The sequence below is a fragment of the Leucopleurus acutus genome, assembly GCF_964270905.1.
Source record: "Leucopleurus acutus genome assembly, chromosome: 11".
Classification (NCBI taxonomy): domain Eukaryota; kingdom Metazoa; phylum Chordata; class Mammalia; order Artiodactyla; family Delphinidae; genus Leucopleurus; species Leucopleurus acutus.
Window position 1 is genome coordinate 89,264,101 of NC_139152.1, and position 24,288 is coordinate 89,288,388.

General features: G+C 40.3%; 1 protein-coding gene across 1 annotated transcript; it reads right to left on the reverse strand.

The window, feature by feature from the left end:
* Positions 1-830: 830 nt before the first annotated feature.
* On the reverse strand, positions 831-22,941 carry RTCB (RNA 2',3'-cyclic phosphate and 5'-OH ligase). Its single transcript, XM_082850609.1, has 12 exons — positions 22,546-22,941; positions 19,750-19,828; positions 18,522-18,589; positions 17,305-17,404; positions 15,088-15,244; positions 13,133-13,289; positions 11,745-11,904; positions 10,284-10,459; positions 9,592-9,780; positions 8,794-8,904; positions 7,274-7,393; positions 831-3,638 (listed from the first exon to the last, which is right to left on the reverse strand). Exons 1-12 carry the CDS (start codon positions 22,636-22,638, stop codon positions 3,531-3,533), a joined length of 1,518 nt encoding a protein of 505 aa, XP_082706735.1. The 5' UTR covers positions 22,639-22,941; the 3' UTR covers positions 831-3,530.
* Between the last annotated feature and the right edge of the window lie 1,347 nt (positions 22,942-24,288).

The window sequence follows — 24,288 nt, forward strand, 5'->3', positions numbered from 1 at the left end:
GTGGGAGGATTATTCCAACTATTTTGGAGAAGGGGTGGAGATTTCCAGAAACTGGGCCACCACTCACTTTTTGACCTTTGATGGTCGGCCTAGGAACTGTCATGACACCTGTGGGTGTCATGTCATTTAGCATATGCTAATGTATTACAATGAGCATATAATGAGGCTCAAAGGTCCATTGGAAGGTGAATCTTTCACCATCTTGGATCTAGTTGGTTCTAACCAGTTTTTGTCATGTCCTATGGCTATGTCATTCTTTTAAAGGTTGTGCCCTGACCCCTCACCTCCTGTTTCATCCCCCCCTCAGAGATTTTACTCCCACATTCTAATGGGAAGCAAGGGGCAATGGTCAGTCTTCTGTAACTGCTTCAAGGCTGAGTAGGGGCGTCGACCCTGCCTGTCAGTCCTCCCTCATTTATTAAGGACTAAAACCATATGTAAAAATGTTGGGTAAACTGCAAAGCAGGAATGGTGATTTTTTCTTTTTCTCTGATCCCTCACCCCAGGAATGATGATTTTTAATGTGTTAAGCACCTACTATATGCTTGGCACTTTGTTCATTTACAACATGTCTGTCCGCAAGGTACAACTTCAATCACTACTCAGTTCTCTATGACATGTTCCCCTTATAACATTATCTTCTCTTCGGATCACTGGTGTTTCAGATATTAGTTTTAAAGCAAGATCTTTTTTTTTTTTTTTTTTTTTTTTTTTGCGGTATGCGGGCCTCTCACCGTTGTGGCCTCTCCTGTTGCAGAGCACAGGCTCCGGGCCATGGCTTACGGGCCCAGCCACTCCGCGGCATGTGGGATCTTCCCGGACCAGGGCACGAACCCGTGTCCCCTGCGTCGGCAGGCGGACTCTCAACCACTGTGCCACCAGGGAAGCCCTAAAGCAAGATCTTTTAAAGATCAGAATCCATCATAACAACTTTGCATACTCCAAGGTGCTTGATTAATAATTAACAGCATCTTCGAACTCAACTGATCCAGATGGACCCAAATCATGCTCTCTGGACAACATGAAAATCCCACATAGTCAAGCAATGGAGCAGATGTAACAATAAGGACATAGGTGAGAAGTACGGACAGAGAGGCTATGTTAGTTGTGTATTGGAATAGCAGGCACAGAGAGTTGCAAACACTCCAGCAATATAGGTGATGCTTAAAGGCAATTTTCAGAAATAGGAGAAAGAAACTTTAAAATGAACATGAGGGGAAAAAAGCAGTCTTACGCAAACAAAATAGGAAAACCTAAAAAAAAAACCTTCAGTTCCTGAATCTTCAATTCCTTGTTGCTCCACAAAATATTCACAAAATTAGAAAATTAGTGAATGTTCATACTTTGTTTATATCTCATGAACTGGTTTTCCCAACCATATGCTGATGACAGGAATGATACAGCCCATCATCAATGTGTGAACGGCAGTGCTTTTGAAAATATTAATGATAAACCTACTGACTTTAGAGGGCTGAAAAAGGGACAAATATGTGCATAGTAATAAGACTCATCTTCACGCCTGAGAAAACCAGACAGTGCCTTATCAAAGGGCTTTCCCAGCTGCGTCCATGCGCCCAGGCATGGGGTTCTTTTACTCAGGGCAGTAAAAACAGTCTGTTACATCAGCTTCATTTGAACATTCACTTTTAAGTGGCTTTTTGCCTCCAATGGGAAAATAACATCTTTAGAACAAGGAAAACAATGTTTGTAGTTTTCTTTTTGAACTCAAGATATTAACCATTACTTTCCAAGGTCATTAATAGGGTCAAGTTTGGTAGAAATGCTACGTATAAGAAAAGCTTATAATACAGAAATGCCATGGCACAAACCATCCTTCTCTATTTCTCCTCCTCACCTGCTCCCCTCTTCCCTTCCCAAAGAGTGACTTTCAAAGCATCCAATAAAACGCAACCTATGTATTTAAGACGATCTGCAGCATTTCTTGCACTGACATCAGTTAGTTTTGGGAGAGGACTTTGCTATGAATCTGTTTCAAACAACATCATTGGGAAAGCCCAGTTAGAGGAAGTCCACTCAGACACTCAGTGTTGCCTCATCTCTAGAGAATCTAGCACTTGCCAGAAGCCTGTTTCTCATCTTTAAATGCCCTCCAGCATTCACAGGTAACCTACATCCTTAAGTCATCTGTGCACAACAGTTGCTGGTCCAATCTGGAGGCATAACTAATGCATAATTATCACATTATGATTACTAACTTACTGATAACTTTCAAACTCTACCATCAAAACCATTAAAGTTACCGAGTGCTCAGAGTCAAGACATGCTATTTCATATCATACATTTTTCAGAGGAAGTCTGCTTTTCTCTAGTCTTCCAAACAGCATTTAGAAGACACTCCAATGGGGGGTCATTATATGTTGAGAGATAAGTGTTAGAAAAGAATATCTTTTAGGGTGCATCTCTGAAAGCAACCAGGGAGAAAATCAGAAAACAGAAGCACTGTCCAAAGTGAACCAAGAAAAAATACTAATTATCCTAAGCCATAAAACATTAAGCACAAAATATAAACAACGTATTACAACTTTATTAGATTCTTCTATTTTACTGGCTATTTAGACTCAACTATGGCCTTAGTAACCTATAACGTTAACATCTTTGGGTGTCACAGTATATATAATACCTAATCTGATTAGGTGGCACAAGGACTAGCCAACCTGTCAACACAGAGTAACCATTAACATCATAGCTGCGGCCTTTTGATGCTTTTATAATAATTCAATCATAAATGTAAAGATATCTGTATTATCTGAGGGTTCTCTGCTGCTGCTGTGCAAGTTATTATTCAAGAAAAGTCTTCCAGACTAGGCCTAATTAAAGATACCAGCTGATGCCACTTTTACACGGAAGTCAGAAGTCTGCCTCATAGTTAGAATGACAAAGGTAGCAAGTCTATGATGAATTGCTTTCTCTTTTGGGTCCCTATCCCTACGCCTCCACACATAACCCCTCCATAACGTGTCTCATTATCCATCTAACATCTTGCTATGACCCTTTTATATGCTCCAAGTAAGAATGGTATTTAGGGTTTTGCTCAGTGCAGGGGAAGCGGGTATATGAGTGGCTAAATGGATAAACTGACAAACAGAGGGCAAAAAGAAACATTCCCAAACCTTCCTATTTAATACAATGTTCTTCATGACACCTCTCAGGCTGGAAACAAAGGTTGGTGTAAAGAACTTCATTCTGATGATTAAAGACTTGTATGACTGAGTAAGGCAGTTTCTTGACTTACCCCCACCCCCTAACAGACTTTCCTAAAAACCTGTGGGATAATCAGGGAGGAAGCATATACATCCCTTTCCAAATGGAGGCATTGTGACTCCTCCCAGAAGGAAAGTTTACAACATTGGTTCCTGAATCAGGAGCCTCCCCACCAGCCATTCTGGAACGGGCAGCTACACCTGCACACCCTGGAACCTGTCAGGTCTCGAGTCTGATGTCTGAAGAGCATTTCAGTCCACGTCCACTTCAGTGAGGGTCAGTGGTGTCCAGTGGCTGCCGTCAGGGTTCTATCCTTTGATAACAGCAATCGGTGTCAGTTTAATGGCCTTCTTGCTGATTCCGGCATCATGGCAGGTGTTCACCACATCAGTCACATTCTTGTAAGATTCAGGTGCCTGCAGGGGAGGAAAAGTCTACTTAAAATGGAATCTTTAAAAGCATTAATGTTCACTTGTAATTTAAAAAATGCACATTCAAACAGTACTGAGCTGGTTTTGTTTTTTCTTTTTTTGCCTATCAAATAGGCAAAGGTTTAAAAAAAGATTAAGCTCAGTGTTGGTAAGGGAGTAGTATAATAACACTCTCATCTTGTTTTATATTTTTTCTGTATTTCTCTAAATTTCCCCAAAGAACATATATCACTTGTATAAGTAGGAAAAGCAGTAAATGTAATTGAATAAAGCATATACACTAATACCCAACTGGAAGGAAATGTACCAAATCATCCTGTTAGTGGTAACTGTCTTTGGATGGTGGAGTTATTAGCAGTTTTGATTTTCTTTTATTAGATATTTCTACAGTTGTCAAAATTCCTGGAATGACCATGTATAACCTTCACAATAAGGAAAGGTTATTACATTCATATATATAACTAACACTACATATATGCATGCATACATACATACACATACAATTTATTTCTGTGAGTTTCTAGTAAGACCTCCCCCCTTCCTTCTGTCTTGCCACCATTAGAACAAATCTCACCACACACACCCTTTATCTCCATTCATGTCAACACAGCAAGCTTAGGCCTCTCAGACTGATTCCCGTGGGGGCTCTGTACACACCCCTTTCTAGCCCATCTCCTATTCCCTTCCAGTTTCTGAAACATTTCTGTTTTGTAAAAACTGTGTTTTTTAAAAACTTTTAAGAACTGTGGCCTCTGAACTCCTTCCATTGAGTCAAAGGCAAAGAACTTCTTCCTTTCTTTTTTAAACACTCCCTTCACTTTCTTATTCTTGCTGAAACGTGGACCTCCGCTGAGGATATTACTTCTGCTTCCAACTATCTGAAGTGGTAGCTGTTTTCTCTCCCAAACTGGGTCATGCCATTAGGTTGAGAGGTGGGACAGGTGTCCTTGCTCTTCATGGTTCCTTTCAGACCATTCTCCCTCCTTTCTCCCAGTTTTGAATGTTGCAGTCACCATTTATACCACCCACTACTCTTGTTGCTGCAATCATCTGCTAGAGTCTGATCCCCATTGTTACTTAAAGTTTTGTAGCTCCTGGGTCACCCTCACCCTCTCCTGCTGTAATTCAGAACGATTTCAATATCCAGGAAGAGGATTCTTTCAGTAACTTGGCTTCCTAGTTTCTTGATTCCCTCTCCTTCAATGTTTACCTCTGCCATTCTCTCCCAGAGTCATCCCCAAGAACTCGTCATAACCAATGATTACAACTCCTCCACAGTCTCAGCTCCCAGCACCCCAGACAGCCTAGGTTTCCACCTCCAACAATCCTTTAACCCCATGAGACCCACAATCCCTTTGCAACACCCTTCAACAACCTTGCTTCTCCTTTACTTGCAACCCTGGTTAAAGGAAACTCAACATCTATTTCATGCCAGCACCTATACAGTTGGATGTAGCTGAAAAACACCCAACCACTGAATTTAAGCTCAAGTGGGCCCTTGACGCTGTCCTGGCAATCACCCAAAATTTCACTAGGCCAATCACTTTCTTAGATGATGATTTTATACCTTCTCCTGCATCCTCACTCTCAGTTGCTGGCCCTACTTCCTATTACACTGAAAAAACAGAAACAACCAGAAAAGAATCTCCATAAACTCTCTTGCCATATCTTCCCTGACTACCAGCATCTGTACCTTCTCTCCTTTTATTAAAGATGAATTACCTAAGCTCCTAGCAAAGACCAACCCCACCAGATCCCATCTCCTTTCATCTACTCAAGGACACTTCTCTAGTAATTCCCCACTCTTTCCTGCATCTTCAATTTCTCTTCTAGATTCTTCTCAACAGCATGCAAACACATCAGTTAGATCATGTTATTCTTCTGCTCAAAATTCTCCCAAGTCTTCCCGTCATCTCACTCAGAGGAAGAGCAAAAATCCATTTGTAAAGGAAAAAACAAGGACCCACACGATCTGGTGACCCTACCTCTCTAACCTCCTCTCCCTCTTGCTCGCTCCAGTCACGCTGGCCTCCACACTGTTTCTTGAACCTCCAAGTGTGATCTGGCCTCAGAGTTTCTGCACTTGCCATCCTCCCTGCCTGGAAAGCTTACCCCTAGATACCCACATAGCCTGTTCCCTTACCCCGCTCAGGTCTTCACTCAAATACCACCTCACTACACCCTATCTAAAACTGCACCCACTCCCAGTCTCTCCCTATCCCCCTTCCCATTTTTACTTTGTAGCACTTAGCATCATTCTACACACTATACATTTTACTATTTGGTAAGTTTCACAGGAAAGGATTTATGTTTGTTTTGTTCACTGCAATATCCCTAGCACCTAGAACAGTTCCTAACTATAGCAGATGTTTAATAAGTATTAGCTGGATGAGTGAAAAAAATCATATATAAAATGTGCAAGTAAAAAGTATACCAAATGTTAATAGTGGTTATCTCTGATTGGTGGAATTCTAGATGTTTTCTTCTTGGTATTTTCTAAAACCTCTTAATTAAAATCAGGTGAAAAATTAAGTTGTTATAAAATAAAGCTTTGGGGCTTCCCTGGTGGCGCAGTGGTTGAGAGTCCGCCTGCCGATGCAGGGGACGCGGGTTCATGTCCCGGTCCGGGAAGAACCCACATGCCGCAGAGCGGCTGGGCCCGTGAGCCAAGGTCACTGAGCCTGCGCGTCCGGAGCCTGTGCTCCACAACGGGAGAGGCCACAGCAGTGAGAGGCCTGCGTACCACACACACACACAAAAAACCCAAAAAAAAACAAAAAATAAAGCTTTGTCATACTCTTTAACGCAGTAATTCTGCTTTTGAGATTTCACTCTAATTATTAAAACATCTGAAGGAAAGATTCAGGCATGAAGACACACAGTACAACTTAATATAGAGTAGCAAAGATGTGGAAACTACTTGATTATCCACTATGGGCAGAAACTTACGGTACTTAGCTAGTAGAATATTTCTCAGTTGTTAAAAATGACGTAAACAATATTTTAATAATGTGTTAAATTTTAAAAAGGACTATAAAATGTTTGTAAACTATGATTATAAACAGTTTAAAAAAAGCATTTAGGGAAAAAATGGCAATAAGCATCTTAAAAAAAGGAGGTAATAGTTATGTCATGGCACAGAATTTCTGATGACAATTTTTCTTTTCTCTTAAACTTTTAAAAGGAAGTTATGTTGCTTCTAATTTAAATATGTACATATGTGTACATATACATACATGTAATTTAAACAAAATCTTTGCTCCCTTATGAATCAATAAAACCCATTTCCTCAAACATTCCCCCCCCTACCTTTTCAAATTTGCTTTCAAATTTAACTGTTAAGTATACAGTTGTGCAAAAGAAAGGTTAAGATGAGTTAGCTCAAACTAAATTTAAAGCTTGTAATATGTAGACAAAGACTATACATGAATGGTAAAAATCATTCTTATGGACCCAGCTCATAATTAACCTCCAAACAAAAGAGAAGACAATGATAGACTGTAACTGAGGTTACTTTTAAAAAAACCATTTCTATTAGCAATACTAAAAATTGCTGTCTCCGGGTACTGGCATAAATTATAAACAGTTTTATGCTGAATACTTATCAAAATTTCACTTACCTCTTCCATAACCAGCTTGGGTGAGGCAACACGGATTGCAATTCCCATGTCTGCCAATTTGTCTAGGACGTCCTGGAAATCTAAATTACGCCTTGACTTTGCTCGGGACAGTGCACGGCCCTAGATTGGGAAAGGAATGAACTTCATTTATAAATTCTGAGCTCCAATTTATGTTCAATCCCAGCAATTATTTAAACCCTTAGGATCATATGCCTTTTCCCTGACTTCTTTTTAAACTAAAAGAAGAAATAAGAGAGTCTTTTTCTATTTAATCAACACTGTAATGTGCTTTTTGTTTTAAGACTCATCCTTTTGGAAGACAAATTTACATCTACAAAGCATTTAGCATTTAAAGACTTAGTTTTGTGTATCTAATCACTACTAATTATCAATTACATATAAATATGTTAATTTAAAATTGTAATCAGTATGTCTATCATCACAAAAACTTTGTGCTCTTTGTGGTTTAAAACAGTTTCTCCACCTTAGCACTTACTGACATCTTGGATGAGGTAACTGTTGTGGGGACTGTCCCATACGTTATAAGATGTTTAGCGGCATCCTTGCCCTCTACCCACTAGATGCCAATAGCACAATTCCCCTCCCCCACTGCGACAACAGAAAATCCCCTGAGACACTGCTAATGTGTGTGGGGAGATGGTTTTGATCACTGGGTTAAAGTTAGGAGTTGGGAGGCAACTGAAAATGAGAAAGGATCAGAGGAAAAAAAGTAGGGTTAATATATATGTGAGGCTCTGTCCTACTGAGAAGGTATCATAGACAGTTTCTATTTTCCACTCCATCACCAGCTAAGAACTTTGATGGCTTAGAAGAGCAGCTGGAAAACTGGTTTGTGGGCCAAATCTGGCCTATTACCTGTTTTTGTAAATACAGTTTTATTAGTACACAGCAATACCTATTTGTTTATGTATTGTCTATGGCTGCTTTTCTACTAAAATGGCACAATAGAATAGCTGCTACAGAGATTTTATGGCCCCCAAAGCCTAAAATATTTACTGTCTGGTGCTTTATAGAAAGTTTACCAACCACTGGCTTAGAAGAGGCAATATATTGAAATAGGTGTGCAGTCTACACATGGGTCCTGATTTGCAAAATGGGGCATATCCTCCAAATCTCGAGTGGACCCACCCAGTAAGGAACAAATTATGCTAATGGCTAGGTCTGTGAATCATTGAGATACATTTTGATGTAAATTTGCATCAGGTAAAGTTTTATCAGTTACGGTAGTGTGATAATTTCTCGATCTGGATTTTGTGGACTCACAGAGTTGAGGAACAGTCCCTGGCTGTACAATGACCCCACTAAGGTCGAGATACTTGGTGACCTCAGTTAGTTCACTAGACAGTATATATTACGGGGAAAAATTCAGGTAGAAGACAAGACAAACCCAAACCTCAACTTTGTTAATGCTCAACCAAGTACATTTACCTGTCAAAATGCAAAACAATGACTACACTGAAGAGAACATTTCTAAGTAATTTTCTGTTTTCATAACTCACCGCTCCATGACAAGTTGTTCCAAAGGTCTCGGTCATGCCCTGCTCAGTGCCAGTGAGAACATAGCTACAGGTTCCCATGGTGCCGCCAATGAGCACAGGTTGTCCAGTGAGCTGAGGAAGCACACAAATCAAACATGTTAAAAATTTAGAAAAGCAGGAGCTTCCTATGTCTGAGATTTAAATTTCCTCTTGCATTGGAGGACTGTGGAGAAACCAGGGCCTTTAAATGCACTGTGCTCACAACTATATTAAGATATTATTCTGATTCTTTGATAGTTGAGAGGGAAGGGAAGAGGATGGGAGGAAAAATGTGAGGACCAGGAAGGCAGCAGAAGACAGCCTGAAGGTAAGAGCAAAGCAAAACTCAAATTTGTAGTGAAGTGTTTTAGGAAGAACCATCCCGAGCAAGGCATCTGCCCTCTCAGGCTTGTTTCCTCATCTGTGAAATGGTAGGTTAAGGGTCTTTCTAACTCTATCACAGCCAGACACCAAAAGGATAAGAGGAATGAAACAGACTGAGTTTAATCTTAATCCTGTCTTCTAATCATTCAAAGGCCTTAAAAAGATAATCTTAGTGCATCTTAATGGAGTAGAATATTCTCCATGCAGCACTATAGCACACTGCAAGCACAGATGAGGGGGGAGTCATGCTTCAGAGAAGACTGGAAATCACTGTTCTCATGGATGACAGACTGTTTTCTTTTCACAATTGCTGCTTTCCTGTTTAAATTCTTACGTATTTAGAACTGTCTAAATCATGCCCCCACTGCTTAAAACCACAAATGGCTCAGTACGTACTTGGTAATCAACCGCAATGAGGGGATGGTGAGGAGGGAAAGCTCGGGTGGATCCCTTCCTGTGTACTAACAGAGTCCGTTCCTTTCCATCCACCACATGCTGTTCTACTTTGGCAATATTGTGAGAAACATCATAGATCACATGTAGGTCCAAGTCATCAGGGGTTGTGTTGAAGACCTTGGCAAAAGCCTAAGAGAAAAAAAGCTTACGTTAAAAGTGGCAGAACCAGCTCTTCAGAACTTATCTTATTGATTCTGGAAGGTCTGTTGGAAGGGAGTGAAGGATTTAAGAGTTCAAAAATAGCAGAATTATTAACCTTCATGTAAAGGACAAAAACTGTCTTTAGACCACAGAGCAAACTCCACTCCATAAACTCCAACTAGTCTTGACCAAACCCGTCAGAGGTGCTTCTTCTTCAGCCTTCTGAATCTCAGTGAACGGCACTTCTACCCTCTCCGCTGCTCAAGGCAAATTCTAGGAATAATTCTGGCTTCTCTTCTCCCCTCTCCTGATACCCTGCTGAGTTAGCTTAAGGACACACCGAAAGCTTGGACACTTCGCCAATATTTTGAATATCTATTACATACATTTCCAAAACCAAATTCTACAGGCTTAGATTTGAATACACTATGTTTTAAATTACTTAACTTCACCATGTATAACTGGGAACAGACAAACAACCTCAACTGTACCTGACGGGTTAAGAAGGTCATGGAAGAGCGGTTGACCCAGGCATAGTTCCCGGCCGCTGCCATTCCCTTCAGGTAGTCCTGACCCTCTGCGGAAGCGATTCGAGCACAAGCCAACTGACGGTCATTGACTATAATCTTGTCTCTCTTCATGGCTTTTTCCATAGCTACCAGCGCATCTGAAAGGAGACAGCGCAACAAGTCCAAACCAGCCAGCTTTCCCTTTATAATTCAGATTTATTGCAGAAACGTGGGCTAGATTCAAAACCATTCTACAGAGAAACAAGTAAAATACCATTTTCCCTTTAAAGTGTTTCTGAGCTCATCTATTTATTGGTCAAGATATATTTACTGAGAATCTTCTGTCAGAGCTATGTGACACAATATATGCAGGCTCCAAAGAGAACACCTGCCCTCGAGGACTTGCAAGGGGAATGCAAGGTGGTCTGAGTTACTTACTCCCTTCCTGGCATGTGCATGAACGAGAAGTAATAAAATACGTTTTATTGCCATCATGGTTTTTAAAAATAATTTTTAGTGACTTAACTTACAAGAACTGGAGATAAGTTGCTAGACCTTCTGCATGCAAATCAAATCCATGATAAAGTGTAAAGCAGAACTCAGTAGAAAGTTCAGAAATACTAGTCAATGCTCCATATATTTGCTAGACAAAATATTCTAACAGGCCAGGCTGGCACAAATTTTTAGATTCCCATAGAATTAAATGTACATACAAGGATGAACCATAATTGCAATTTAGAGTTTACAGTAATTCCCACGTGTCTATATAACTTTTCCTATATTCATAAATCCTTTCACTCATCATACAAACGGTCCAAAGTGACCTTTCTACTATTTCCCTGCCTCCTGCTTTTGTTCACACTGTCTTTTGGTCATGAATGTTCTGCGTGTGTGATTGTTCAAACTGCACATGTTATGTGTCCATGAAGTCATCTCTAAAATCTTTTCCCTAAACACTTTATTTTGTCTCTTCCATAGTATCTTATCAATTACTATACCGTCTGTCTTTACTTTTTCTTCTTAATGAACATGACATCTCTCTCATGAGACAATTTGAGGGCAGAGCCCTTGCTATTTCATCTCTGAATCCACTATAACACTTAATCTTGCCGTACAGGTAGGTGTCTAAGACATATTCCCGCATATATCATAAACTCTACAATTTGAAGTCTTTACTGCTCTTTCTTGGTCAGACAGTAATAGTAACCTGTAAGAGTAAATATGGTAACTGGAGCCTTTGACAACACCATATGAAATAATTATTATTCCCATTTTTTTTCAGACAAGTAATTAAGGCCCAGTGCAGTTAATTTCTGCTAGTTAGGAAAACCAGGGTAAAAACCTGCACAGTACAGTTCCAGCACTTTCTCCCTTTAGTCTCTATATGGTTCCCCACAAAATGTACATTTTAGCACCAAGCCAAAAATTAGGTCCAGAAAATACCTGTGGCTACTTGGTGGCCCAAGCCTCTGCTTCCACTGTGGATCATCACACACACCTGTCCCTTATGGTCGATGCCCATTTTCCTAGCAGCATACTCATTGAAAATCTCATCCACAACCTGGATTTCTGCATAGTGGTTGCCTGCTCCCAGAGTCCCCAACTGCAAATGTGAGAATGTCTGATAAAATAGCTGCTATTCAGGTTTGAAAAAATCCATTTGCAAAGCAAATAGGTAAAAAAACCCAATAAAAATAAAAAGATAACCACACATATAGCGTTAACAAAAAAACTTCTAAGCTTAGAAACGCTTCATTCACTTAAAGTAATATCCCACACAACTAAAATAATGTAGACCAGTTCCTGCGTTTATTATATCATTATTTGCTTGAGGCACAGCACATTAAAAGCATCATAAATGAAAACTCAAACCACCAAATGGCTCACAGGACAATTTAAACATCACGGAGAGAAGGGTCAAATTTTGGGGTGAACTCTGGAGAATGTTGACTCTTACACAAAGTCCAAGTTCAAATGATTTTTGAAATATCTGTGAGTTCACTGACACCTACCACTATCCATCACTGGAAGAATATATCCCATAACTGGAGCTAACAGATGCTTTACGGACCCAAAGAACGGCAGTGTTGGAACAGTCTTAGAGACTGCCTAGTTTTAACTATCTCAATTTTGGGATGAGAAAATGAGACCCAGACAGGCAAAAGAGACTTGCCCAAGGTCACAGTGAATTAGTGGCAAAGCCATCACAATTTGCTGTAAATTTCAAACATCGGGTATATTTTTATCTCATGGACACCATGAACCGACAAGGTATCTGCTGTCATCTTGGATGCTAGAAAACTTTCAGCCAAATCTGTAGATTGTCCAAGTTTGTACATATGCAATTTTGGTATACATTTTTTTTTTTTGCGGTACGCGGGCCTCTCACTGTTGTGGCCTCTCCCGTTGCGGAGCACAGGCTCCGGACACGCAGGCTCAGTGGCCATGGCTCACGGGCCCAGCCGCTCCGCGGCATGTGGGATCTTTCCGGACCAGGGCACGAACCCGTGTTGTGTCCCCTGCATTGGCAGGCGGACTCTAAACCACTGCGCCACCAGGGAAGCCCTGGTATACATTTTAAGCCTTATAATCATATCCCATTTTCCTCCCATCCACTTCTAATTCATGATATCTTGTTTTATTTTATGAACATCTACAAGCTCCTGATAGCTTTTTAAAAGATTAACAATGAAGCATAAACAAATTTGTGTTCCTTTTGATGTGAAAAAAGCTGGGGTATATTTACTACATGGAAGACAGATTTTTTTCTTCCTCCCAACAAAAACAAAATATGAAAAAAAAGAACATTTCCCCTGCAAAGTGAGCGCTACCTGGGGAAGGCCTCTCTTTTTGGCCCTGGCAGAGACCTTACTGGGGTCGGCTTGCAGCATCCTTCCGTACTCCTCGCAGTGCTCCTTGTCTTCAGCCCAGGCATAGCCTTCCCTTAGGGACCAGTCCACACCCATCTCCAAGGCCTCCTCCAAATCTCTGAGTGAGTAACAAGGTGCAGGTCATTTCACAGCCAAGGCAGATCAAAATCTAAAGATGACCACATCTCAAAGGGCAAAAGAAAGAACTATATTGACTATGCCTGTGTATCAGGCATCGTGCTAGATGTAGTTCATGCTCTCAGCAACTCTAGTTTTTTGAGGAAAAGCGGTTACATAAATAATTGAATATTAAAATTATAAATGCCAATGTTCTTGACATTTACACAGCCCCTCATACTTTTCAAATCTTATTTATCTCTCTGATCCTGAATTCTATGAGGCAGTGATTAAGCAGCCACAGAAAATTTATAACCATAATCAAATATCATTATCTGCCACCAACTTTACTACAGCTACACTAACTTTTCATAGTAACTTATGAAAAATTACAACTAACAAACAAAGCTATCTCAATGTCCTCAGGCAACACAGGTTAAATTTTTTTTTTTTTTGCGGTACGCAGGCCTCTCACCGTTGTGGAGCACAGGTTCCGGACGCGCAGGCTCAGTGGCCATGGCTCACGGGCCCAGCTGCTCCGTGGCATGTGGGATCTTCCCGGACCAGGGCATGAACCCGTGTCCCCTGCATCAGCAGGCGGACTCTCAACCACTGCGCCACCAGGGAAGCCCAACACAGGTTAAATTTTAAGGTCTATTCCCACCTTCACAGAAGTACTACGTCGCTTTACTGCACCCGCACTTTGAAGCTGAGGTGCACAACGTTAAACCCTTAGAAGGAAAAGGCTCTGATCTTCACCTAAGGTCTAGCCCTCTTACAAAATACCATCCGGAGAGATTACAATGATCAATGGGCCCTCCCCACAACAGCCCATTTCAAACATTACTTATTAGGACAAAATTCCTACCTAAAATATTTGTAAAGATGCTTGGAATTTATTTAGATGTTCCAGGTATGCTTTTCAAAGTGGGACTGCATTCAGGGACCACATAAAGTCACAGAATAAGCATCTTCCAAATGTATCAATTTTACTCCACGTTTTTTTGTTTTGTTTTTTGGTAAAGGGGAGTTGTATAACAGGTAATAGCTAAAGACATTTTAATATTAATGTCTGTACATATATTTGAATAGAATGCAAAATTCACATGAACTTTTAGATAAAACAGAAGATATTAATGATACATACTTATTAAGCACACCCTTCTGCAAAGTGTAAGGTGCACAGCTTTATACGAGCTATGACAGTACATCAACGGCCATGTAAAAGGCCACTGTGCTGTAGCTTTACATTGAATTTTCTACTTTGGAAATACACAACATCTTAGGTGAAGAACACACTCAGTGCTATCATCCAAAAAGGAAGGTTGTCAATACAGGTTCACTGACAAAGGACAGTGGGGTTCAGAATACAGCCTCTGAAGCCAAAAGATCCTTGGTTTGAATCCTGACTTTACTTACTAGCTTATTTACTATTCTCTCTTTAAACTTCAGTTTCCTTTCTTGTGAACTAAGAATAATATTAGGGTTATTATCTACACAAAATGATATACACCTACACTACAGCACAGTGCTCTGCATATAGGAAGTGCTCAGTAATCATCAGCGGATATTATTCTATTATGAATTCTACCGTATGTCAAAGGCTGTCATGATGAACATGAATTGACTAATGTCTCTAATGAACGTTACAGACCTCATGCTTAAAAAAACAATTCGTTACCACTTCTTCAACAGTGACTGAACAATCCCCATCTCCTAAGTGTCCTACACTGGAAATGAACGTGAGGGTCGTGTGATTATTATCTCTCACTCCCTTTACTGGCAGCTTTCATTCTTACTTGGCATTCATTGGGATGACGCCTTTCGAGCCCACCCCAACAGGAATGTGGTCGAACATAGCTTGGGCAAGTTGCTCCTTCACAGGCTGGACATCACTTTCGTCTAAATTGGTTCTTAGCAAGCGGACACCACAGTTGATGTCAAATCCGACGCCACCTACAAAATAGAGAAAAGTTAGTCAAATATTAGCAAAACCAGGTAGTTAGGCTTTGTTACCTGTGGTTTCCCACTATTAATAAAGGGTTTAAAAGACAGCCACTCTTTTAAAAATAGCTATGTTTTAAAGGAGCCAACAAAGTGGTTCTCTGTGGGTAAAGTCTGAGGACAACAAAATTTAAAGTAAATACATACTAAAGGTACTTTGTGGATCAAGGAGGCAGTAATGAACAACAAGTAACATCTAGACTAGAGATTAAAATTTGTATTACATGCTTCTCTTTTTTTCTTGATCACTCTTGTCAGGGGTTTATGAATTCTATTAGTCTTTTCAAAGAACCAACTTTTGGCTTTGTTGGTCCTTACCACTGTATATTGTTTCATTAATCTTGCTCAATTATTTCCACCTATCTACATTTTCTGGGTTTAATTAGTTGTTCTTTTTCTAACTTTTTGAGATGGATGCTTAGATCATTGACACTGCAGCCTTTCTTCTTTTCTAATTTGTGCACTGAAGGCTAAATACTTCTATCCAAGTATGGTGTTAACAGTAACCCACAATTTTTAGACAGGTATTTTTTAAATTAACATCAGTTAAAATTATTCTGTAGTTTCCATTAGGATTTTTTGTTTTTGACCCATGGGTTATTTAAATGCATTGCTTAACTCATAAACATAGTTTTTTTTTCCCCCAGGTTTTTATTGTTATTAGTGATTTCTAACTTACTTCTGCTGTGGTAGGATAGTATCCTCTATATCAGTGGTTCTTGGGTGTGACCCAAGAATTCTTTCAGGCCTTTAGGATTAATTGTATAACAATACAATTCTCTCTACTGTACAGTGAAGTTTTCCAAAGGCTACATGACAAGTGATAACATGCTTGCTCTGAGGGGTAATGAGACATGTCCTTGTGTATTACTGTTTCTAAACTTTCTCAGTTTTAATTTCCAGTAAGGTAAACATTGATAAAAGCCTTTGAGATCAACCCTCAATAATTTTAAGAACGTAAAGGGGTCTTGGGCCCAAAGTTTGAGAACTGCTGATGTATGATTTCAATGCTTTGAAACTTGGGACATGCTTTACGGCTCAGTATATGGTCAATTTTGGTAAACATTCTGTGTGCACTTGAAAAGAATGTGTACTCTACAGTTCTTGGATGTACTGTAATGTGGATGCATGCACAACCACACATGTATATGAGAGATCAAGGTGTCAAGTTTGTAACAGGATTGTTCAAATCACGTGTCCTTACTGATTCAAATCTGCCATTTCCTCAAGAGAAAAATAGTGCTAAATGTTGGGCTCACGTATCTGCACTTTTCCTCTGGATCTTAGCCTCACAAATTCTTACTGCCTCTGTTTTATGGTTTCAACAGATGCATTTTTGGCTCTGTTTTAAAAATTTCACGCAGCTTTTCTCGTTGTTTTCGGCAAAGGATTGCCTGAAATGACCTTGTCCACTGCTGCTGGAGGCAGAACTCTCAAGACACAATTCAATCTTTCATCTTTTTTTCAGCCTCTGAACGCAAAGATATTACTTCCAGCGTGAAACATTTTCAGTGAAAGCACACCACAGCAGAAAAGAAGTATACAATTACAAGTGACTAATAATGATGCTAATGAGAGTAAACACTTATCAATTACTTCCTATGTGTCCAGCACTGTTCTAAGTATTTTAACAAAGCTTAATGAATTTAATCCTCACAATAATGCTATGTAGTAAATAACATTATTAACTACAATTTGCCTAAGAGATAACTGGGACACAAAGAAGATGTATAATTTGCCAGGGAAGTGTTTCAGTTTCTTTTGTAGCCCATGTCTAAATAGTGCCTGGCACACAGTAGGAGCCCAAATAACTTTAAATAAATATATGCTTTACTTGATATTTTAATAGCCTCTGAGTGTCCACAATTAATTCTCTCAGTAAATGGGGAAAAGAAATGATAGAATATGATGAGGCTGACATTCACACACAAAATGCAGCCGTGCTCTATTTTAGAAAGGCTACGATTCTGAGAAGCTACACACCTGACAGCAGACATGCACAGTGACCTTACCTGGGGATACCACTGCTTCAGGGTCATTCATATCAAAAGCTGCCATATTCCCAATAGCAAACCCATAACCTGAATGGACATCAGGAAGCCCAATGGATCGCTGAAAGAGAATTAGAAAATAAAATACAGTTTTCTCACTGGCACTCTGGCTGCCTGATAGACCTGACACTAACTCTCAAATAGGCTGGGGGGCTGAAGCCATCCCTAAATCAAGATTCTGTTTTCATGAAATCTTCTCTATTGGTGGAAATTAGGTGTAAAAAATTCCTAATCATAAAGCCAAATATAGCAGGAAAAACTTTTTTACAAAGTCCGACATTAACTAAGAAAACTGAAAAGAGAAAAACCTTAGTACCACATGATATAGGAGGACCACATACTAACTTTAACGCATTATTACATTTTAAAGATGATTGACAGATTGTGGTCATGTCAGGCTGACAGGAGGAAAATACCTGACTTACACAGGTCCTTAGTGTTTAAGCAATCAGAGACAAATGTAATCCATTTGATGGTATGAAAACTGTACAATTTCTACATCTGGGGCCTAGAAAAGGATACTGACCCAGGAAGAATGGAGGTCAAAACATGGTAGGAATACATGCAGACACCTGGACACTTACGAGTTCCTTAAATGCACAAGCCATGTCTTTTCACTTCTCCTCCCAAGTGCCCAGCAGAGAAACCGGCATAAAGACCTCAAAAAATGTCTGTTGAGTGGATTTAACATCTACCTCTAATGGTGGAATCTGAATGTAGACTCGGGTGAGGGCCCCACCTGTACCATCCAGTTCTATCCCCACCATCGCCACCACCCTCCTTTTCCAATCATATCCACAACAGCTATATTGCCCTTTGTCCCTCCCCTCAGTCCTAACCCTTACAATTCTTGCCAGTCTTTCTCGAATCAACCTCTTAAATGAGGCCACCGTGAAACTTTCACTGGTGGCAAACTGATATAAGAATAATGTGTACAACAAGAAAACAAAATCTACTTCAAAGGTTCTCAAACACTTATAGATTCTGGCTAAAGGCAACCAGAAACTGAGATGTTACCCAGACTCAGTTATTTCTTTAAATTCCATGGTTATTTCTAGATGTTTGAAGGTCACTGTCTAAATGACACCACTATCAGTTAGGCATGGCCATTCATCCATTCAACAAACTTTCAGACTAAAAAAAAATATGAGTGATTAAAACTGTGAACATAGACTCACATGAACAATCCCAGGCAGGGCGGCCACATTGCCAATTTGTTTCATGGCTGGCAGGAAGCCACCAACACCTGAAAACAAAATTTCAATATTAGAAAAGAGGACATATTTGATTTTTCGCTGAAGTGTATTCATACTTTTCTAGATTGCGTTAATGAAGGGGTAGTGGTTAGGACTGCTAACACAACAAAGCATAAAAGGGTGTTTGAGATGAAGTGGAAAAGAAGGCAGCATATGCACAGGAAGGTAGTGAGGGCAACCAGAATAATTACAAACATGCTGTCAGTATTCTGTGCATACCACGGAGGATTGCTTGCAAATACTGTACAGGGAGATGTGAAACATAATCATTATACCTTATGTTGTCAGTATAAAAAAAGGGTTCTTTTAACTGTTCATAATATATATCAAAAAAAAGTACTGGTTGTATTCTAAGTGACAAAGAAGGGCAATTTGGAAGAGTTGGGAAAACACTGGATGGAGAGTCAGGGGATCTGGAGTTCTAATCTCAGCTCTGTCACTGGCTGTGTGTCATTTCAGACAAGTCAGCACACCCTGGTGGGGGGCAGGATGAGACTTATTTATTTTAGGTTTGTTGACTAAAAAAATAAAAGGGCTAAAACTAGATTTCTATTCTACCATTACCACTAGAACATTATATTACAGTTTTATACATTTATCTCTAAACCTCCCTGTAGTCTTGCAAGATAGGTGTTATAAACTCTCTTTTACAGATGAGAAAACTGAAGTTCAATGAGGCTAATCAGTGCACTGACTTTGTAATCAGACACTCCTGATCTGAATTCTGATTCTGTCACTGAGAGACTGTGCAACCTTGGACAAATTAAAATGACTTAACTTCACTCAGCCTTGACTTAAACATCCGTAAAATGGAGATATCCTCTTAGAGTTACTTTAAGAATTATATGAGATAACCTATGTAAAGTGCCTGGCACATAGTAAGTGCACACTAAATGGTAGCTATTGTTATTACTGTCCGAGGTTAGGTGCAAAACCAATCAGGTCCATCCAGCTCCAAGTGCTTTCTACAAGGCCAGGTGGCTAACAATGTGATCACGAATAAGTAACGGGTTCTCGTCTCATTTGAAGTCTTGATCATTCCTTGACAACACTTTTGTATTTTTAAATTATAATTCTTTGAGTTACCATTTTTCAGGCCACAAGGTAGACACTACTTGTACCGCCACATGTCAAACTCTAATTTACTTACCACCACCTCGACAGGCATTCCTTAATTCTTCAAACATTAATTTTTCCAGAGCATCATTCACATAGAAAACTCCTTCAACCTGGTACCAAAGAAAAGGAAGAATTATGTCTGAGCTCACGGACCTGATGTATATAAGTACAGGATAGAATACAAACACTGTAGACAATATTTATTTTGCTTTACTCTTTATAAAACACTTTCACGCTACCTTAAACAAGCAGAAAACTTCTTACAAGATGTTCCCATCTTTATATCTTAAAAGTGTATTTTACAATGTTCACAAATCATTTTGTTTATTCTCCTACTCTCATAGGCCATATTTAAAAGTTCAACAGGTAAAATATTTTGTGTGTGTGTGTGATAAAGAAACGTCTTCCAACAATGCTCTAAGGCCAAAGGTCTCAGTATTCTTGTGCTTCTAAAATATCAGTAGGTTTTGAAAAAAATAAATGAATCAAAAACTCAGATCTAAACATAAAAATGCAGTCATCTGACCTAAGTGTACCTTTCCTAGGTCTAAGACAACAGCACACTACACTTTACTGTGTCCTATTCTGATTTACAAATCTGTACTTAGGTAAACAGTGAGTAAAAAAATTTTAACAGGTAGCTATATAGCTGTGTGCTTAGTTTTACCATCTAAGTAATTTTAAGGGGATAAAAAAGCTTGACAATAGAGGCACACAAAGGGCAATGGACGACATGATTATGTAACACCAAAGGACAGAACATTTTAATCAGAGATCAAATATTATGAAGGATCTGCCTAGCATTGAAGAACCAAAGATTTAACAATCATCTGGACAAGGAAATTTATTTATCAGAAAGATGACTTCTGCATCTTACCACTGCATGAATAACAATACCAGTTATGGAAAATGTCTCAATTTTCCAAAGGGCCACATTTATTAATTCACCAAACATTTGCTGAGGACTCAGTATGTGTCAGGCACTGTACTGCGCAGTAGGGGAGATACAGAGAATATGCAAGATCGTGATGTTGTGGAACTTCTAGTCTAGCATGAAGCTCAGACTAGAAAATGTAGAGTGCAATGAGGCCAGTGCTGTAATAGAAGCACAGAGTACTACGGAAGAATCTGATGAAGAAGGGGCTCAACAGTCTAGGGAGGCGGTAGCCGGGGTGGGGGTGCGCTTCACAGTTTGTTAATTTTTTGTGAACACTGAGCTGGCTCTTTAAAGACAAGAGACATTACTGGAGCAGCAGCAACACATTTAGGAGCTGAATGGAAAGATGACATAAAGATGGGAGAGAAGTATTTTTAAGGAACAAAGAGGAATTTTTAGTGCAGCACACGGTTCTTACAGGAGGAATGGAGATTAAGCAAGAGAGATAGGGAATTTTAAGTGTGAAGTTCACTACTCTCATGAGACTGGAAATACAACACAAGCCTACCATAAAGGTCAGTAACTTTTTAAGAGCAATATATCAAGATTTCAACTCTCCCTTCCCAAGGGAGGGGTGGTAGTAAAGTGTTGTTCAAATAGTTAAACTGGAACTGCCTAGCAAAAATCAGACTTGTCCCAAGCTGAATTAGCAGGAGTGTGTGCATCAAAAGTTAAGCCAGAATTGCTGACGGAACATAACAGTGTGTGTTACAATCCTCTTAGGATGGTCATATGCTTTTTATTTTCTACTCCATGCAGGGAACTGGATTCCATAAAAAGAAACTAGTCAAAGGAAAAAACAGAGCAAAAGGGAGGTTTGCGACTATGGGCTTTTTCTCCGCTCAGCGTCTAGCTAAGTGCTTTGCTCATAGGGGGCGCTCAATAAGTTTTAATATTGAGTAAAAGGGTGGAGCGGCTATCAGGAACTTTTACCAAGACACAGGATCACAAACCTTCAATACACTTGCAGGGCACCTAAAGGGATTTCAAAAGCCGTCTAACAACATATGCACCAAAACCTCACAAATGCCTTCTTCTTCACTTTAATGGAAGACCATAAGCACAAATGACAAGGAAGCCCAAGAGATACAGAGACCTGGCTTTCAAACTCTCTGGTATCGGGCTCCCAAGTCTCCATCGGGAAGACGTCATCCTGTCAGAGGAAAAATAAGTGAACTGGACATCACGTCTTAGCTGAGCTTCTACTGGGTGAGTAAAGGAAGCCATGTAACCGACTCACGCTCAAAGCCCTACTAAAAAGTGCATATTAAAAAGAAAAAACCTGCCCTGTGAACTTTCTAGGTTGCCACGAGAAGCAAGATCGTTGTATTAAAACCCCGCGCATGTCAATTAAAAAAACAACAACAAACCCAACACGGAGCAGTGAATGCTAGAAACTTGGTTCAGCGAACACAGGTCAGTAAACGTTATGTAAATGACTGGTATGACTCAGAGAAGCGGAGTTCAGTCCCAGCAACTGCACCCCGGACTGGCTGTGCCACCTAGTAAAAGCCCACTAATGTCTCTAAGGCTCAGGGACGTAACACATCTCACGGTGCGTTCATGAGACTTCTGTGTGAAGACGCTTTGCAAAGGCCAATTTCGTATTTACTGGGATTCCCTGGACGCACTCCGCTTTGCTCGTCCTCGCGGTTCGGGGACCGCTCCATCCGTGAGGTGGGGCCGGCCTAGGCTGGGCAGCCCCGGAGGCGGGAGGAGTGGGTGGGGTGGGAGTTGGGGGATGGGAACTTTGCTGTGGGCGGGGGCCTCTCCGGCGCGCGAGGGGTCGGGAGGGCTCGGAGGAGACCGGGTCGGGCCGGGTGGGTAAAGACGCGCCGCGGGCCCCCAGCCGGGAAGGCCCCGACACCGGGTCCTGCTCCCCTGCCTCACCTGCATGTTGGGCACGAAGCCCTTCTTGATTCTCCAGCAGCTTTTATTGACCTTTTCCAAGAACTGCAGTTCATCGTTATAACTGCGGCTCATGGCGGCGACAAGAGTGGCGAAAACTCCCGGCTTCGCTTTGAAGAGCCGCTGCCGCGTTGTCCTGCTGACCGAAACACCAACTTCCGGAACTCAACGCGCAGGCGCAGCCAGCTCCGCGGCAGGATGGGCGACGGCTAGCGCCGAGGCTCAAAACTCGTCGCACCAATCGCTTTTTTTTTTTTTTTTTTTTTTTTTTTTAAGTTAGACTGTCCTCTAGCGTTTACTTTTCGGATGTTAACTAGTCATTTTCTTCTAGGCTAAAGCTAGGCTAAATGCAGTGCAGTAGTTTTTAGTATGATCTAGTTATCCTTCGTTTTGGAAGTGTTTTCCAGCACTGAGAAACACACTGAATCGGGATCAGGTCCAGTTGTTCTAAAGAATCCATCTGCTTGGAGTTTACATCCCTAGTAGTGAGGGGGAAGAAATGTCTGCAGCTGAGAAAGAGAAACATGTTTAAATAAATACCACAACGGAAATTTTGTAATGTTTCAGAACGAATTTGTGAACACATTAAATAACTTTTCTTTCAGAAAAGGGCATTCCAAAGAATGAAACGTGACAGCTTATCATTTATTCCAACAACACTGACAGGGGCTTCTATTACGGGGGTATCTATTGCTATTTTATGAGCAATACGAAGATGGGTAAATGGCAGTCCCTATGGATAGCCAGAGCTTCCCAGTCCAGCCTTCTGTGATGACTAAGTACTCTTAGTCATCGTGCTTTTATCCAGTGTCACTTCTTCACAGTAATAAGTGAGCTTTAAGTGCCTTCGGTTTCTAATCCTACCTCATGTAAAGAACAGCGACTTTGAAATCAGAAAGGCTTTGATTGAATTTTTACCTCTGCTGTTTACTGGCTTTGTGTGATTCATCTCTTTTAACCTTTGTTTCCTTATCTATAAAATGGGATCATAATTCTTCACAGAGTGGCTGTGAGGATTAAATGAAATGACACTTGGTAAGCCCTCCAGTAAACAGCTCTCTTCCATTCCCCCACTGGATTGTCAGCACCACAATGCAAAGTGTGGTTTCTATTCATTCCCTACATTATCCATACGGGTTCCCCTTTCCTCCTCTTCTGCCCCAATTTCGCCCCATTGATTGGTTGCTTTAACTTAACCTACTGTGATTTATCTAGGTTTAGTACTCTTCACTGCCATTTCATTTAATTTGAAAGGGAAAACAGCCTAAAACTTAAGCGAGTGATACAACTTCTAGAGTTTCCTGTGTTCACTCTGTTTCTCTCTGGAAACATCTAAAGAGACAACATATTCCCTTTTTAAATCAAGGACTTAAAATTCTTGAATTCTGTACAAGCTCAGTTTGTGTTAATGTTAAGGACACTAAATTTTCTTCTTACCAGTCTTATTTTATTAAAAAAAAAATCTGGGGCAAGAAAATTTGCAAATAAAAAGGCAAAATTGACATTGATAGCAAACAGTTTTAATTAAATACAGGGGACAGTAACAGTAAATATAAAACATAAAATCCAATATGCAGGGAGGGGGGAACCCTAGAGAGCTGAAGGGGCTGAAGGGATCTCCGCTGATAACAACTGATGCAAATCTGTATTTGAGAGTTTCTCATGCACCTCCTTAGAAGTACATGCCTCACTCTTGGCCCCAGAATCTCACAGACACAGGAACAT

Coding starts and splice junctions, on each gene's coding strand:
- RTCB (XM_082850609.1), bottom strand. CDS start 22,638: ATGAGCCGCAGTTATAACGATGAACTGCAGTTCTTGGAAAAGGTCAAT. Junction 13,290..15,087: donor GTCATCCCAATGAATGCCAA/GTAAGAATGAAA, acceptor TTACTCACTCAG/AGATTTGGAGGAGGCCTTGG. Junction 11,905..13,132: donor AAAAGAGAGGCCTTCCCCAG/GTAGCGCTCACT, acceptor TCACATTTGCAG/TTGGGGACTCTGGGAGCAGG.